The sequence below is a fragment of the Carassius gibelio genome, chromosome B13, assembly GCF_023724105.1.
Source record: "Carassius gibelio isolate Cgi1373 ecotype wild population from Czech Republic chromosome B13, carGib1.2-hapl.c, whole genome shotgun sequence".
Lineage (NCBI taxonomy): Eukaryota > Metazoa > Chordata > Actinopteri > Cypriniformes > Cyprinidae > Carassius > Carassius gibelio.
The window spans coordinates 28,077,994-28,093,476 of record NC_068408.1 but is presented as its reverse complement, the minus strand read 5'-3'; the positions used below and the strand labels follow the sequence as shown (position 1 = coordinate 28,093,476).

General features: G+C 35.4%; 1 protein-coding gene across 1 annotated transcript in view; it reads right to left on the bottom strand.

The window, feature by feature from the left end:
* The window catches only part of plpp4 (phospholipid phosphatase 4), a 216,857-nt gene extending 202,408 nt beyond the window's left edge, over positions 1-14,449 (bottom strand). The window contains exon 1 of the mRNA XM_052572136.1: positions 14,066-14,449. Coding sequence (XP_052428096.1) covers positions 14,066-14,154 — 89 coding nt within the window. The 5' untranslated portion in view covers positions 14,155-14,449. The remainder of the gene's footprint in view (positions 1-14,065) is intronic.
* Between the last annotated feature and the right edge of the window lie 1,034 nt (positions 14,450-15,483).

The window sequence follows — 15,483 nt, the reverse complement described above, 5'->3', positions numbered from 1 at the left end:
AGCGACATGGCTAGTCACTTGCTAATTATGCTAGGGACATGCTAGCAACATGCTAATCATGCTAGAAACATGCTAGTCACATGCTAATCATGCTAGCAACATTATAGTCACATGTTAATCATGCTAGAAACATGCTAGAGACATGCTAGTAATTTGCTAATCATGCTAGCGACATGGCTAGTCACTTGCTAATTATGCTAGCAAATGCTAGATACCTTGCTAATCATGCTAAGTACATGTTAGTCACTTGCTAATCATGCTAGAAACATGCTAGCAACTTTGCTAATCATGCTAATGACATGGTAGTCACTTGCTTGTAATGCTAGCAATATGTTAATCACTGTATTTTTTAAACTTCTTAAACTTTTAAATCTTTTTAAACTTCCTAAATTTTTCAAACTTTCTGGTCAGGCTTTCTCAAGCCAACTTAAAGTTTGTCTTGACAAACTTTTTTATCTAGTTTTAAAATGCGCTACTTTGCTGCCGCTCAGCCTCTCTGTATTCACCACTCTAAAGACTTGCTCAATGTCCCGCCCACGGCGCTATCTGATTGGTTACACCTCACGAGTAATAGCCTATCAACAATTGCGAGACGGTTGAAGCCGGTCCGCTGGGCTTTGTTGCTGGAAAGATTTAGCAACTTTTTTCCAGAAAAGCGACTAGCGACAAATCTAGCGACTTTTTGGGCAATCATTATTTAGTATCTGAGACTCTGCGACTTTTGGGGCAATCATTATTTAATCTCTGAGACTCTCTGGTGCTGCCGCACGAGCGTGAGGTCTCTCTTTCCCAGCGTGAGCCTCTCTCTCTGCATCTGCTGTGTTCAGTGAGCGCAAAGATATTCTGAAAAAAAAGATATTCTGTTGCTTCTAACTCTATTTTACAAGCAAGTATAGCCGACATCAGTCACAGCCCAACCACTGACTTTATCGTATGTTTATTTAATTTCATTAGCGCAGATTAATGTTTGAAAGCTGGTTATGTATAGTCCTAGTCTTAATGGACCGCATTTCAGTCATTATAATATATTTCACATGAACACATGAACAACATCTCCAAAACTGCTCTGTAAGTCACTTCATGGGCATTTTACCCTTTGATTTGAGTAAAACTAGCATCATATCACATACACAGAACTGTAAATGTATCAGCAGCAACTGGTCAAAATTAAAGTCTGGTACTATTTTTCAATAGATTTAGCAGATGCTTTTATCCAAAGCAACTTACAATTAAAATGCAAAAAGGTAAAAAAGCACAGGAAGTGCTCATAATAAAGTTTCAGACACCATTCAAATTAGTACAAAAGACTAAATAGGAGGACTAAAGTAAAATGAAAACAAAGTTTTTTTTCTTGCAAAAACAAAAAAAAATAGAACACTCAAATGTTGACTGAAATTATGAGTTTTCAGATGTAACAAATACTGTCAGGGATTTGGCATTCTGGATAGGAGTGAGAACATCACTCCATCAGCAAGGATAAGTGAGCAAAAATGTTTTGGAAAGAGATTTTGAGCCTCTCTGTGATAGTACCACGAGTTGACACTCACAGATCTAGGGCTTCTTGTAGACTTGTAAGAGGAAGTAGGAGAGTGCGGTGCGTGTGGCTGTTCTGTATGCAAGCATCATTGACTTGCAACCTGTAGTCAGTGCAGGGAGGTGTGATGTGGGCCCTTTTGAGCTCGTTGAAGACCAGTTGTGTTCAAGTCAAGTCAAGCCAAGATGAGCTTTATTGTCATTCTGCTACGAACATAGAGTGGAACAAAATGCATAATACATAAATACAGACAAACAACAATTAAGTAAAACAGTATAGCTTATGTCACTAAAACACATTCATTTTATGCACAAGCATACTTGGCAATAAAGCTTTTTCTGACTCTGATTCTGATCTGAAACAGCTTAGCCCAGAATCGTAAGGGCACATCTCCAGAACTGATCTCCCCTCTCTGCAAGACATCCACACCAGGAGATGTAAATCTAGGGCTGTAAAGATCCTAAAAGACTCTACCCACCCTGTACACTGTTTAATCTGTTACAGTCAGGCAGAGGCTCAGAAGGAGTTTCTTTCCTCACCCTATCAGACTACTAAACATAGACATTTTTGAGGTAAGCTAGCTATGAAACTCATCCTCACTGCACATTGTTTCCATCTCTGCACATCATCTATGTAGCAGTTTCTGTGTAGCATCTTTACACATCATCTGTTTAGTAGTTCAATTTATGGTGTATATATATATATATATATATATATATATATATATATATATATATATATATATATATATATATCATATAAATTGTAAGTGACAAATAAAATCTTGAATCTTGAAAATCTGTCAGAAGATTAGTTGTGTATAGGTACAGTATTAATTTGAAGCTTATGCTAATTTTAGTTTATGTATAGGTAAACATTTATATATAGTATATTTTTAGTCAAAATCTGTCTGTAGGTTAGTTGCGTATAACAGTATACTTATACTGTTCTAATACTTATGGAGGGCACTGTATAACAGCCGACACTTGAGACTATAAAACACAGGGCTTAAGTAACAAATGAGGAAACAAGGAAATAAATCAACATAAAAAGGAAAACAGGTGGAATCAAATAAACATAATAAGAACAAAAATGGGCATGTGAGAATGTGGGAAACACAATTCACAGGAACACAAGACTGACAGTTACACAGTTTAAGGTGATTATCTCTTTGCTAGTAGGGTTCAAACTTTTCCTCCGTTTCTGGTGTGAACTCCCCCTGATCGTGACAACATTATTGCCCTCTTCATCACAGCTGGTCTCAAATCAGATGAAGGATAACCTGATTCAATTCCAATCTAATCTTACTTTAACCTTCATCATGAAAAGTGACATTGACAGAGAACAATAGGTTCTTAGTCACGACTTTCTTCCCATCACAAAAGCCCATTTGGGACACACATACTGTATGTCTAACTTTATTCCCAACAAATAAGCACTTTATGCCTAACAAATTCTATCTTAAACTTTGATCAAAATAAGCAATATTTTAGAACAGCCTTTGAAACAATGAGTACACCAGCTGCTTTAAGATTTTAATGTCTTGTTCAGTTTTGGTGCAGTCTTAATTATTTTTCAGAATGTTTTCAACATCTTGTCAGAGCTAGGCAAACACGTTTTATATTTAAAAGAAAAACCTCAGAATTATATTTACATCTTCCACCGATACAGTTTATTAAAGGTGCTGTGATAAGTAATGGATTTGGAGAAATGTAGCATTAGATCACTTGCTCATCATTGGCTCATCTGCAGTGAATGGATACTGTGAGAAACTGAACAGCTGATAAAAACATTACAGTAATCCACAAGAAATCATCAAGACTAGTCTATCAGTTAACCTGAAGTGCAGTGAAAAGTTACATGTTTGCAAGAAACAAATCCATTATTAAGGCATTTCATGTTGAGCCACAATCAAGAATGTGAAAATCATGAGAAACCTATTTTAGATCAAAGTATCTAAAGTATTTTTATTTTTATATTATACGAGGCAAGGTAGCATTTATATATATATATATATATATATATATATATATATATATATATATATATATATATATATATATATTATGATTATGTTTTTTTTTTTTAAATACAGTAATTCTGCTGGTGTGGAAAACATTCTAAAATGTTAAAATGTCAATATATGTTTTTTTTGAGAAGTCACTGCCTTCATTTTACAGACTGACTGGCACTTCTAATTTGTGACACTCTCACTGCTTGCTGTGCACTTCTGTCAATCCCTCAATCATGCTGCACACCTCCACTCCATGTCAGTGACACATACTGTAAAAACATTCCTCAATACCACAGCATCCCATAATCTGCAGGTGACTGAGCCCCTCTACTAAAATATCCTTTATAATTAATGAATCTTTAGACTCAAACTGAGGTTGATTTTTCTCCAAGTAAGGGGGCAATACCTTATTCTAAAACATTTTTAATACATATCCACCTATGTTTTAACATCTGTTGATGTGGAAGACTTCCTGTTTATTAGCCACTGTAGGGAATAACAATAAGAATAACAAAGTGCAGTAAACTGTAAAACAGTTTGCACTACAAACCAATGTGTTCATAATTAGGATAATAAATCAAAATAATATGGTAAGACACACCGTTTGCAATATCAAGCAGCAAAACAAGCTGTTTTGTACAGCTAAAAATAGCTGGAAGCAAATGACACCGGAAGCCAGACCCATTAAATTTACAAATGGCCGGATCTAATGGGGAAAATAAGGTGGATAATTTTTTTTCTTATTGATCCTTGTAAATAAAAAATGAAAATGCATTCTTATTGTGTTTTGTTAACAAAATAGCCCCTTAGAAATTCAGTATGAATGAACCAAAGGCACATTCTCCTAGCAAAAACACTGGTTCCATGAATAGATAATGGACAATTTGGAGAGCAAAAGAAATGTCACCTCATTGACTTCCCAGATGAGTTGGTCCTCAGAAATAGAGAGCTGTGCACTTCACTATTTGAACAGATTTGCACTGAAAAAAGTGCACAAGGCATATCATTACTCTGAAGAAGTTTATATACTTGCTCTAATTCAAAACATGTTCTGTCTAACCATCAGTGTTATCTAAAAAGTTTGGTTGATTTAAATTAAAAATAAGTCTTGTTAATGTAAAATAAAATAATGTAAATAAAGTGGAGTGGAAATAAAATAATAATAATACAAGTAAACTGCTTGAGGTGAGATGGATTGATATTGAAACGTAGTATAATGACTGTTTCAGGTATGCTGGAGTGCGATACTGTAAGGCGCCATTGTATAAAGTGCATGCATGCTTCAGATGCTTTGTATAGACTTAACGTTGTTATTAAGCTTTATTATTATGATGATTTTTATTGATTTATTATGAAGCTTTTATTCGCAAAGTATTCGCTCTGCTTACTTGTATGGTCTCTCATTTATGATTATTGTTAACACATAACGTTAGCTTTACATGAAGGCCCAAACACTTCTTTAGTGATGTGCCTAAACACTTATTTTAAGTGTGTGACCAGCATACCCGGCAAAGAAGTCATCTGTTTACTTTAATGTGAGCCAGTTTGTCATTTCAATTTGTCTTTTGTAGGATTGGGTACTGCTGAACAACAATTAAGACTTTTTAAGACTAAGGTTTTGAATAATCCAGTCACATGAAAAACTTAAGTAATTTGCACCTTTTAATTATTACTTTGGAGGGTCAGTTTTGTAATTTATCTTTCTTCTCTCCTATGCTCTATCTCACCCTTCTCGTTGGCAAGTAACTCAATGTGGAAATGCAAAGATTGTGGTGTCTCTAAAGACAAGCATTCTGAGCTTCTCAAGCATTTTAAGCTTGATCATGGGAAATTTGGATGCTGTCATACTTATCCTTGTGTTTATTCAGACTGTCCTTGTTCATTTAAAATTTGGAGTTCTCTGAAGAGCCATGTGTCAAGGAGGCATCTTAGGCATCCCCTTCAAAAAGATGCATTGACAACTTATTAATGTTATATACATTTATTTTACATTTTTTATATAAACATTAATTGTTTTACACTGCACATTTTAAAGCAGTTTTTTGGCCAAACTTGTTTTAACTTCAGAAGAATTCTAAAGGTTTTATTGTGTAGTCATTTCTGACTGACTGTTCATGGAATGATTGCATGGTTCTCTTCGAAACTGATTCTTATGGTGAATTTACATTGTATCCAGTGCGTCTATGTATAAGGATACTATAAACTGTTATACATTATGTGTTTTTCTAACAATACAATACAAATTGTAGAAATGCTTCATGACAAATTGTTTTGATGTGTTTACATTGTTAGACAGTGTGCATTTGTATCAGGATACTGTACACATTGTAAAAAAAAAAAAAAAAAATTGTCAAAAGTTTGATGCTTGAAGTCATTCATCTTAGATGATGATGAGATTGCACATTCTGAAAGTAAATACATTTCGGTAGCACTTTATTTTACAGTCCTGTTCCTCATGTACATACTATGTGCTTATTATAGTAATTACAATAACTATGTAATAACTAGGTACTAACCCTGAACCAACCCCTAAACCTAACCCTACCCCATGTAGTTACCTTGTGTTACCAGAACTTTCTTAGATAAATACACTGTAAGTACACTATACAGTAAGTACATGTTAGTGCACGTACTGTAAAATAAAGTGCAACCTACATTTCTTTATATGACATTAATATTTTAAATTGTATTTGGTTGGATATTTGATTAGATGCAAATTAAAATAATTAAGTTAATACAAAGAGAAAACATTATGACAAAGTATAATTTGAGATTTCATTTAACTTAAAAACTTTATTTACATTATTAAGTAATGGATGGTTAATTATTTTGAAAGTAAAAATTGAAAGTTGATAAAAAGTAAAGTAATTAGATGTAACGGTCCAGTGATTTTTTTCAGTGATGGCACGACCAGCTAATGCACTCGATCTTTAGTATCACAAGCAGATTTTTTGGTCAAAGTACTCCTTTTGGGAGCATAATAATAAGTAAGTTCACATAAGAGCATAAGTTCACCCCAAAGTATTAATTCTGTCATTTATTGGCCCTAATATTATTCTGCATGCTACATTTTTTAATTCTGAATGGAGACTGAGGCTTTCTAGATTTATAAAGAAGTATAAAGAATTAATAGGCTTCATAAAACTAGTCAATATTATAATTTGTTTACTGTTTTGCAAGTCTTCTAAAGTTTGACAATAGCTTTCAGCAAGTAACAATAAAAACATTTATTATTCCCTGATAATCTTGTCCTCCAGTGAAAGTGCACAATGATCATATTTTCTCATTAAATCTCATCATGATAGCTATTAAGGTAGGTCTCATTTCAAAATTTGTTGTGAATGTCAGGCTGTTCATCACACAAAGCTATCTCATGCTTTAAGATGACTTATATACAATAGCTTTTGACCACTATTACACACAACACTAATCCATGGCAGTGAGGCCATCACTGTTCCAAAGTACAGTAAAACTGACAAAACAAACAAACATTATTTCACACTTTACACTGCCATGTGTTTAAGTTTTACAAGATGCAACTAGCAGCAGCAAGCAAATAAGGGTTTGGTTAGGATGTAATGTAAACTAAAGCCTATAGTATGAAGTGTTCTTCAACTCTAGAGAACCAGTGTCTAGCTGAACCTTTTCATGAAATTTCATGTAAACTGGTTACAACTTGGTTTCTATTTAAAGTACTTAGAATATTATTGTAAAGTTCTGTAAACAGCACACAAAAAAGTGCTTTCATTCACTGGAAAATGTTGTATAAAATGCCCTTTTCTTCCATTTTTTTAAAAGCAAAATCACACTCTCATGGTGTATGGTTAAATTAAATAACAATTGTATTAAATAACAAATGCTGTCCTTACAGAGTCATTAATTTCTCTCTATTTCCTGAATATACCACTTGTGACAATGTAAATGCTACCTTTCACATTTGCCTTGGAGTATGAATCTGTTTCTTTTTGAGTTTTAATTTTGAGAAAACAAATCCTGTTTATGTCTCATTTGCACTATAAACTGCTTAAATGCAAGTTAGATTTTATTCACTATTAATTAATTTAAGGATCCTTTAAAAAAACACTGGGAGCAAGTAAATAAGAAAGAGATTGGCAAACCTTCAAGAACAGATAATGACTTATTGCATACCTGGTGAATACAGAAATAATAATAAAAATAATAATAAAAATAAAGGTTTGACTGATACATATAAACAAAAATGACTATAATAGCTGTTGATAAGTAATCCATTTTTTAAAGGTTAAGATCTAGCTTAGTTCCAAATAGAGTTGAAGTACTTGGACTCAAACTTAGACTTGGACTACAAATATGAACAAACTCGGACTCAGATGCTCTCGAGTGGACTTGTATTCACACTCGACACAGATTTGGATATTTTGAACTCTGCAAGTACAGTTGAATCCACGTTATGTGTAACATAAAAGAAGAAAAACAAGTAACGACATAAAATTAAGATCAACAAACATCAACAAATATCTCTCAATTTAAAAAACTAAATCAGTGCAATGCAGGGATCCCAATGTCATTAATTAAAGAAACAAAAACTGAATTGAAAAACAGTGTGAAAGCTGTAAAAAAAATGGATGAAGTAAAAGGTCCCTCTACAACATGATAGATTGTCAACCCATGGCTAGTCAATCATGCAACAAAGGCATGCGACACAACAAACATTTGGACACCCTTTAGAATCACATTGATTATCTAAAGAAAAGAAAAAAAGTTGTAGAACAATGTCAGATTGATTGCACTGAGAGAAGCAGTGTCCAGAATATTCTCTCCTAAATGGATGAAGTGCACTGGCATATTCTTGCAGACCCATTATTCAGTTCCATTAATGGAACAAAATGTCATTTCCTAAAAATGGAAACCGCTTTTTCTCAAGTCGCAACTCTACTTAAGGGAACAAAAACATAATACAAAGTTCAGCAAAGGGCAAAATGTATAGTGTGGGCATAGGTAAATGGTCTTGGAAAGCTTGTTTGGCTACATAGTTGGCAAAATCTTGCCAACTATAAATTCACGTTATTGATCCTTCCTGAGGTTTTTTTTTTAAATATTTAATTTAATTATGTATTTATTTAAAAGAGAATGCTGCTTGTTGTATTCTGTTTTATTTGAAATGGTCAGTTACTAGGACTTGTATAGTTTACAGCAAATTCTATAGCATTCCAGGGCCCCTTTCTGACTGTCACTGTGGAGAAAGGTATGCTGCATCTTTATCGTATCTTGGTGGACTAACAAACAAAAGTCCATCAGATAAGGCTACTAGGACAACTGCCAGATGCCCTTTAGAGGGCAAGAAGGGAAGACCCCTAGTAACATCTCTGGAAAGGTCAGGATTTTTCATTGGTCTTCTATGTAACTTACTGTCCTTCACCCATTATGAAACTCATTCCTACGGTTTAGGTTGGGACCGCCATAAAAATGACTTGGGAACTCTGAATGCACCACTCATGGGACCCAGTGATAAAACAAAGAGGGGCCACAAAGATCTATCCAAATTCATATGTTTGGAAATCTAAAAATCTATAGAAACTTCAACACATCCACTTCATACTTGATCAGAGAAATAAGTTTTCCCATTGAGAGCTATAAGAAATTTAACAATAAAAATTTAAATTTTTCTAATCATGATTATTTATACCTGTTTTATTCTGGCATTCTGGTGGTTTTTCGGAAATTGGACAATGTGCAGGTGAAGCATTGAAGATACTACTCTAATGACATATTTTAGTTACAGTTTACAGTTTTTTTCAGCTGCACAAAACCTTTACTTGTCACACAATTTCTAAAATCTGACTCAAACAGCAGAAGTACACACCAAATCTGCAGAACCATACGCTAACAACCTGGAGCTTAACACCCTCAAAACAGTGGAGATGATCGTGGACTTCAGGAGAGACCCCCCTGCACTCCCCCCACTCACCATCATGAACAGCACTGTGACTGCAGTGGAGTCATTCAGGTTCCTGGGAACCACTATCTCTCAGGACCTGAAGTGGGACATTCACATTGACTCCATCGTAAAAAAGGCCCAGCAGAGGTTGTACTTTCTCCGCCAGCTGAGGAAGTTTAACCTGCCACAGGAGCTGCTGAAACAGTTCTACTCCACCATCATTGAATCCATCCTCTGCACTTCAGTAACTGTCTGGTTCAGCTCAGCTTCTAAATCTGACCTCAGAAGACTACAGAGAGTAGTCCGGACTGCTGAGCGAATCATCGGTACAACTCTCCCATCTATTCAAGAACTGTACTTATCCAGAGTGAGCAAAAGGGCTGTCAAAATCACTCTGGACCCCTCACATCCAGCACACTCCCTCTTTGAACTGTTGCCATCTGGTTGACGCTACAGAGCACTGAGCACTAGAACTACCAGACACAGGACCAGTTTCTTCCCTCAGGCAATCCATCTTATGAACAGCTGACAATAATGGCGAACACACTACACTTTATATTTATATACACACACACTTTATTTATCTAACACACATACTTAGTATACACTTAAATTTTGCACACAATATATATGTACATACATAACTTCACTTTGTAATATACCTGCCTACAATTGTCATTTGTATATTGTCATTCACTGTCTACATATTTGTATTTTTTATTATTTTATTATGTGTTTTATGTTCTGTCGCTGTCATTCTGTTGTACTGCGGAGCTTCTGTCACGAAAACAAATTCCTCGTATGTGTAAATATACCTGGCAATAAAGCTCATTCTGATTCTGATTCTGATTCTGATTCTAATTCTCTGCCTTTGACTCAATTTTCAATTTCATAAAACACTTTTTGCAAAGTGCAACACATAATTCTATGTAACACAAAAATCTAACAGGAATTAATATCATGGCAAAGTTGTTAGCAAATGTTTGCTTTGAGATGTGTTTGTGATATTTTGATTGCAGTGCTCAATTTTGCAAGAGATGTGAGGCATTTTGCGTGTGAAATTCTTGTATTTGTGTGTTGATTTTTGAACAAAAAAAAGAGGCACATTTTTGAAAATGTAAGAAAAACTGAAGTATACAGATCCTGATATACACCTCTGATGCCAACGGCGAATCACAACACTAAAATAGAAAATGCCTAGCTCCAATATCCTCTTCATCAGAAAAGGATAAATGTATTGTTTCGAAATACTCAGGTCAGTAAGGGGAGAGACATTACAACTAAGTTCTGTGTTGATCAAGTGTGAGTTTCTGGCCCAGAGAGGCAGAAGACATACTGTAGACGCATTTGCAGCCAGCTTAAGCTCCGGTGAGCAAACCTTAAGGTCTACTTTCATCTGCGTGTTCCAGATTGCTTTATTCCAGTGCTTCATTTGCAAGGCTGCTGGCATGCTACTGGCAACAGATTCTGGCATGTTTCCCACTGCCTGTCTTTCAGAACAACCAATGGAAGATGTCAACCAGTGGAATAATGGTTATCAACATCAACCTTAGCTTATGGGGATTTTTTTATATATAGATGTCTAAATATGCAATATTTAATCAGAAATAAACAGTATCATGATAAATTCTAGGATCATGAAACATAATGTCACAGATGCTCATCTTAACCAACCTAAATATGCTTTTTCAGACTTACTATTTTATGGCTGAAATTATTATTATTATTATTATTAAAGCTGCAGTAGGTAACTTTTGTAAAAATGTATTTTTTACATATTTGTTAAACCTGTCATTATGTCCTGACAGTAGAATATGAGACAGATAATCTGTGAAAAAATCAAGCTCCTCTGGCTCCTCCCATTGGTCCTATTGCCATTTGCAGAAACTCCATCGCTCCCGGTAAAAAATAACCAATCAGAGCTGCGGTCCGTAACTTTGTTTGTGTTCAAAATGTAGAAAAATGTATATAATAAGTGAGTACACCATGAATCCATTTTCCAAACCGTGTTTTTAGCTTGTCCTGAATCACTAGGGTGCACCTATTATAAGTGTTTATATTCTGACTATTTTAGATTGCTTCGGGGGTACCGCGGCGGAGTAGCCCAGTACCTTTGTGATTCTTCATAGAAATAAACAGAGAGAAGTAGTTCCGGCTACGATGTTCTTCAGCAAGACGCAAGCAGTTCTGTTTATTAACCTCTAGAGCGTCAAAAGTTACCTACCGCAGCTTTAAATGTGTATAGTGAAATTTTGCATCAGCATTTATTAATTCTTTCATCATCTTTTACTAATTTCTCATTTCCCTGTACATCATTACATACCTTTATGAAATTATGATAATAACAATTATTATTACAATGATAACAATAATAAGATTATCTTGCCTATTTTGACAAATATTTTGACATACAGTTTCGTTCTGTACAGTCAAACACAGTAGTGTCTAAAACAATGGCATCACTGTGTGAATAATAATAATAATAATAATAATAATAATAATAAGCAGATGCATTTTATAGATATCTTGATTTGTATTCCGAAAAAAATAATAATTACAGGTCTAAAATGACATGAGGATGTAATTTTTGGGGTGAACTATTCCATTAAATATATGCTTTATTATGCTTTCTTGCTCTCCAAATATAAATAAATAAATAACTTTTTCCGATATGGAGGTCATATCATGTGTTCAGCATTCAGAAGGCATGACGTCTCCTGACGGCTGATATCACAGTGCACATCAAATCTGGGCCAGGTCATGGAATTGCTGACAGGCAGCATATATTGTGCTTGGAGGCCAGCTTTTCTATTCATGGACTCATATTGTAAAGACAATGAGTTTCATTTGATTCCTCTTGCAGCTGACAACACCTGGCAGGCTAAAAAAAGTGATCAAGTGCCAGAAAAGCAAAAAAGAGAACAGATATTGTACAAATGTGCTACCGTTTACTATGTTGGATTACACATGAACAAATGCCACAATCAAACCTAAATATACACCACAGTAATAGCTTAAAGAAAATTAGAATGCCACTTGCCACAAAGCTAGAGTGTTGTGAGTGGTTTCCAGAGTATTGCTTTGCAGTTGCTAGGGTGTTTTGAGTAAGTGTTATGTTGCTAGTGTGTTCTAGGGAGTTGCTAGGTTGTTGCTAACTGGCTCAAGTCACATGGTTTTCTGATTTCTGAAAAAAAAAAAATTTGTATGTTTGTTTTATTTCAATCCTCAAGGTATCATTCATGTCCAGAACACAAACATTGCAGGGTGAGTCATGAGTAGTAATAGTGGTGTTTGCTTTAGTAATAATCAACCTCAGGCAGCCAGGCTCTTGCCTTTTTTGATCTTTCTAGATAATGTTATATGTCTGTGTAATGTTTCTTTATTCAAGACAGAATTTAGTTCCAAGTCTGTACAAATAAACTGTACAAACAATAATGACCGAAGGACAGATTTCCTCTAGTCTAAGACATCACATTCATTCCCCCTGTGACTAAAGCACAGACACATGCATACACATCCAAATTTTCCTCTTCAGATTGCAACATCACAATAAATTCCAGGAGTCATGCATGAATTGCTTAGGTTTATCTAAACATTTATCTGCAGCTGTTTCAATCAAACAATGGAATAAACTGAGAAGCACAGCAGATTTTATATTTATGTGAGCAGGCAGTACTGTTCTAGGGACTGAAAATTATATAGCATGGCAGAAGCGATTTCCCAAAAGATTAATGAAAATACATAAGTTATTTTTTTAATAACCTCATACAAACCATCTAAATTCATTATTGCCAACATATTATAACAGTAGGTCATCATATGACATCAGCTCTTACAACATTATTATTAAAAATAACATTACAAATAATAATAATAATAAAGGTTGCTCTTTTTTGTATATATCAGAAATTCTTGAATTAAGAACCCCAACAACCTGTTTGAAAACAAAGCACAAGGCTGTCTCTTGCTATAGACAGAATTTCCCATCTTATTCTATCTGCAGGTTATGTTGGTGCTTCCCTGTGCATTTCAAGAAATCTCCTTGGTAACACTTAGCCTACTTGAAGCCTGTATGTGGGCAATATAATGATTTGTAATCCTTCAGATGGTTACATGTTTATAAATATTTGTATTCTATGTTAAAACAGTTCCCATTTGATTAACTACATTATTAATAAATGGTATTATTGTTTACAATAATTTTACAAAGCATATAAGGTGCATTGTAGAGTATTATCAATTAATTAAGAAGTACAATCTGCTAGTAAAGTGTTACCCTCATCATTGCCTTGTTAATTTAAGATACATTTAATAACATTTTACAACTTTGAAACACCCGATCAATCGGATGTAGCCTGCGTATAGAAAAGTCCTACACCTCAATATCAAATAAACGCTGCTGAATTTACAAGCATTTTTAATATTATTATTTATTTACAATTACACCAGTTCAATTTAATATGGGTGTCATGTTGTTTAAGCCACGCTTCCACTACCGCGTCATGTTTTTTACTATATATTACACATCTTGCATATAACATGGCATTATAATGTGCACGCATATGAATGCATGTCTGGCGAATGCAGGTAGCCTACTTACACAAAAACTCCGAATAGCAGCACTCTTACTGCAATCTCCAGCGCCAGATCACGCACGTATTTCCTCCGGTCTGGGGGAGACATCTTCATGTTGTTCACACAATCGAATTTTGACTGAAAGAAACGAAAGGCAGAAACCAAAGAAAGCTGTGGTAGTCCAGTATTGTCCTAAATACGCAACACTTGGGGCGTCTGACAGCTACAGCTGTCTATCGCTTTGTGTTCGTTTGGAAAATACCCTGTACCGCTGAAATGTCCCTTGTTGCACTACAGTTGTAGTATGTAGTATGGAAGTTCTGTTCCTTTTGAAGGTGCAGAAGAAGAATATAGTGCGATGATTTAACGCGGACGCGGTGCGGTGAGCTAGACGGAACCAGACAACAGCATCTAAACCAGGTGATGCTCACTGATGAAAGTGACTGAGATTAAGTCCAATCTCTCTCTCTCTCTCTCTCTCTCTCTCTCTCTCTCTCTCTCTCTCTCTCTCTCTCTCTCTCTCGCTCTTTGTCTCTCCTCCTCTCCCTCCTTAAGATTTACATTATCATGGCTATGCGACCAGATAATGAGTTTTCCGTTATACTCCTTTGGCTCTCCAAATATTTTGTGTTTTAGTCTATGGACTGTCAGTGTGCCATTGTAGTGTCTTTGGCGATACCATTATTTAGTAACGATTTAAAATGGGAATAGCTTGCAGCTACAGCATTACCATATCTGTGATTATAAATGTTCGGAAATACATTTTCACTACTCCTTATGATGTTGCACAGTATATAGGCTGATGTATACATTGTATCAAATTATGCATAAAAATATGCATTCATACACACAAAATAAAAAGCAGAACTCTTATTATTCATCAGAGAAAAAAAAACAGTCCTTATAAGACTGGTTAGAAATATACATATTAAAATACCATTTAGGCTACCAACATGTGCAAAAAAAAAAAAATATGGGATCCACTTAGATCTCTACATATGGAACCCAGCCCTCTACCAGTTCTTGAAGATTCATCGAGTGAGGGCCTGGAGCCAGACGCACCATGACGTCTGGCTACCAAGGGGACGCATGAGCTCAACAGGGTCTACTCTATGGACTCTCGGGAGCAGTTAAAGCAAGCCGACCCAAATCCGGGGCCACTAAGTGCTTCTACCCATTTAAGGTGAGAACACAGGAGGATACCAGCTCTACATGAAGGCTATAGAATAGGGGTCGCCCAGAACACAGGTCTACAAATATCTGTCAGCGAGGCATCACGGGCAAGCACCCAGGAGGATGCAATACATCTAGTTGAGTGAACATGCAACCTGAATGAACAGGGCACATCCTGTGCCTGATAAGCCAGGTTGATGGCATCCACTATACAGTGGGCCATCATCTGCCTGGAGACAGCATTCCCCTTCTGCCGGCCTCCATGACAGA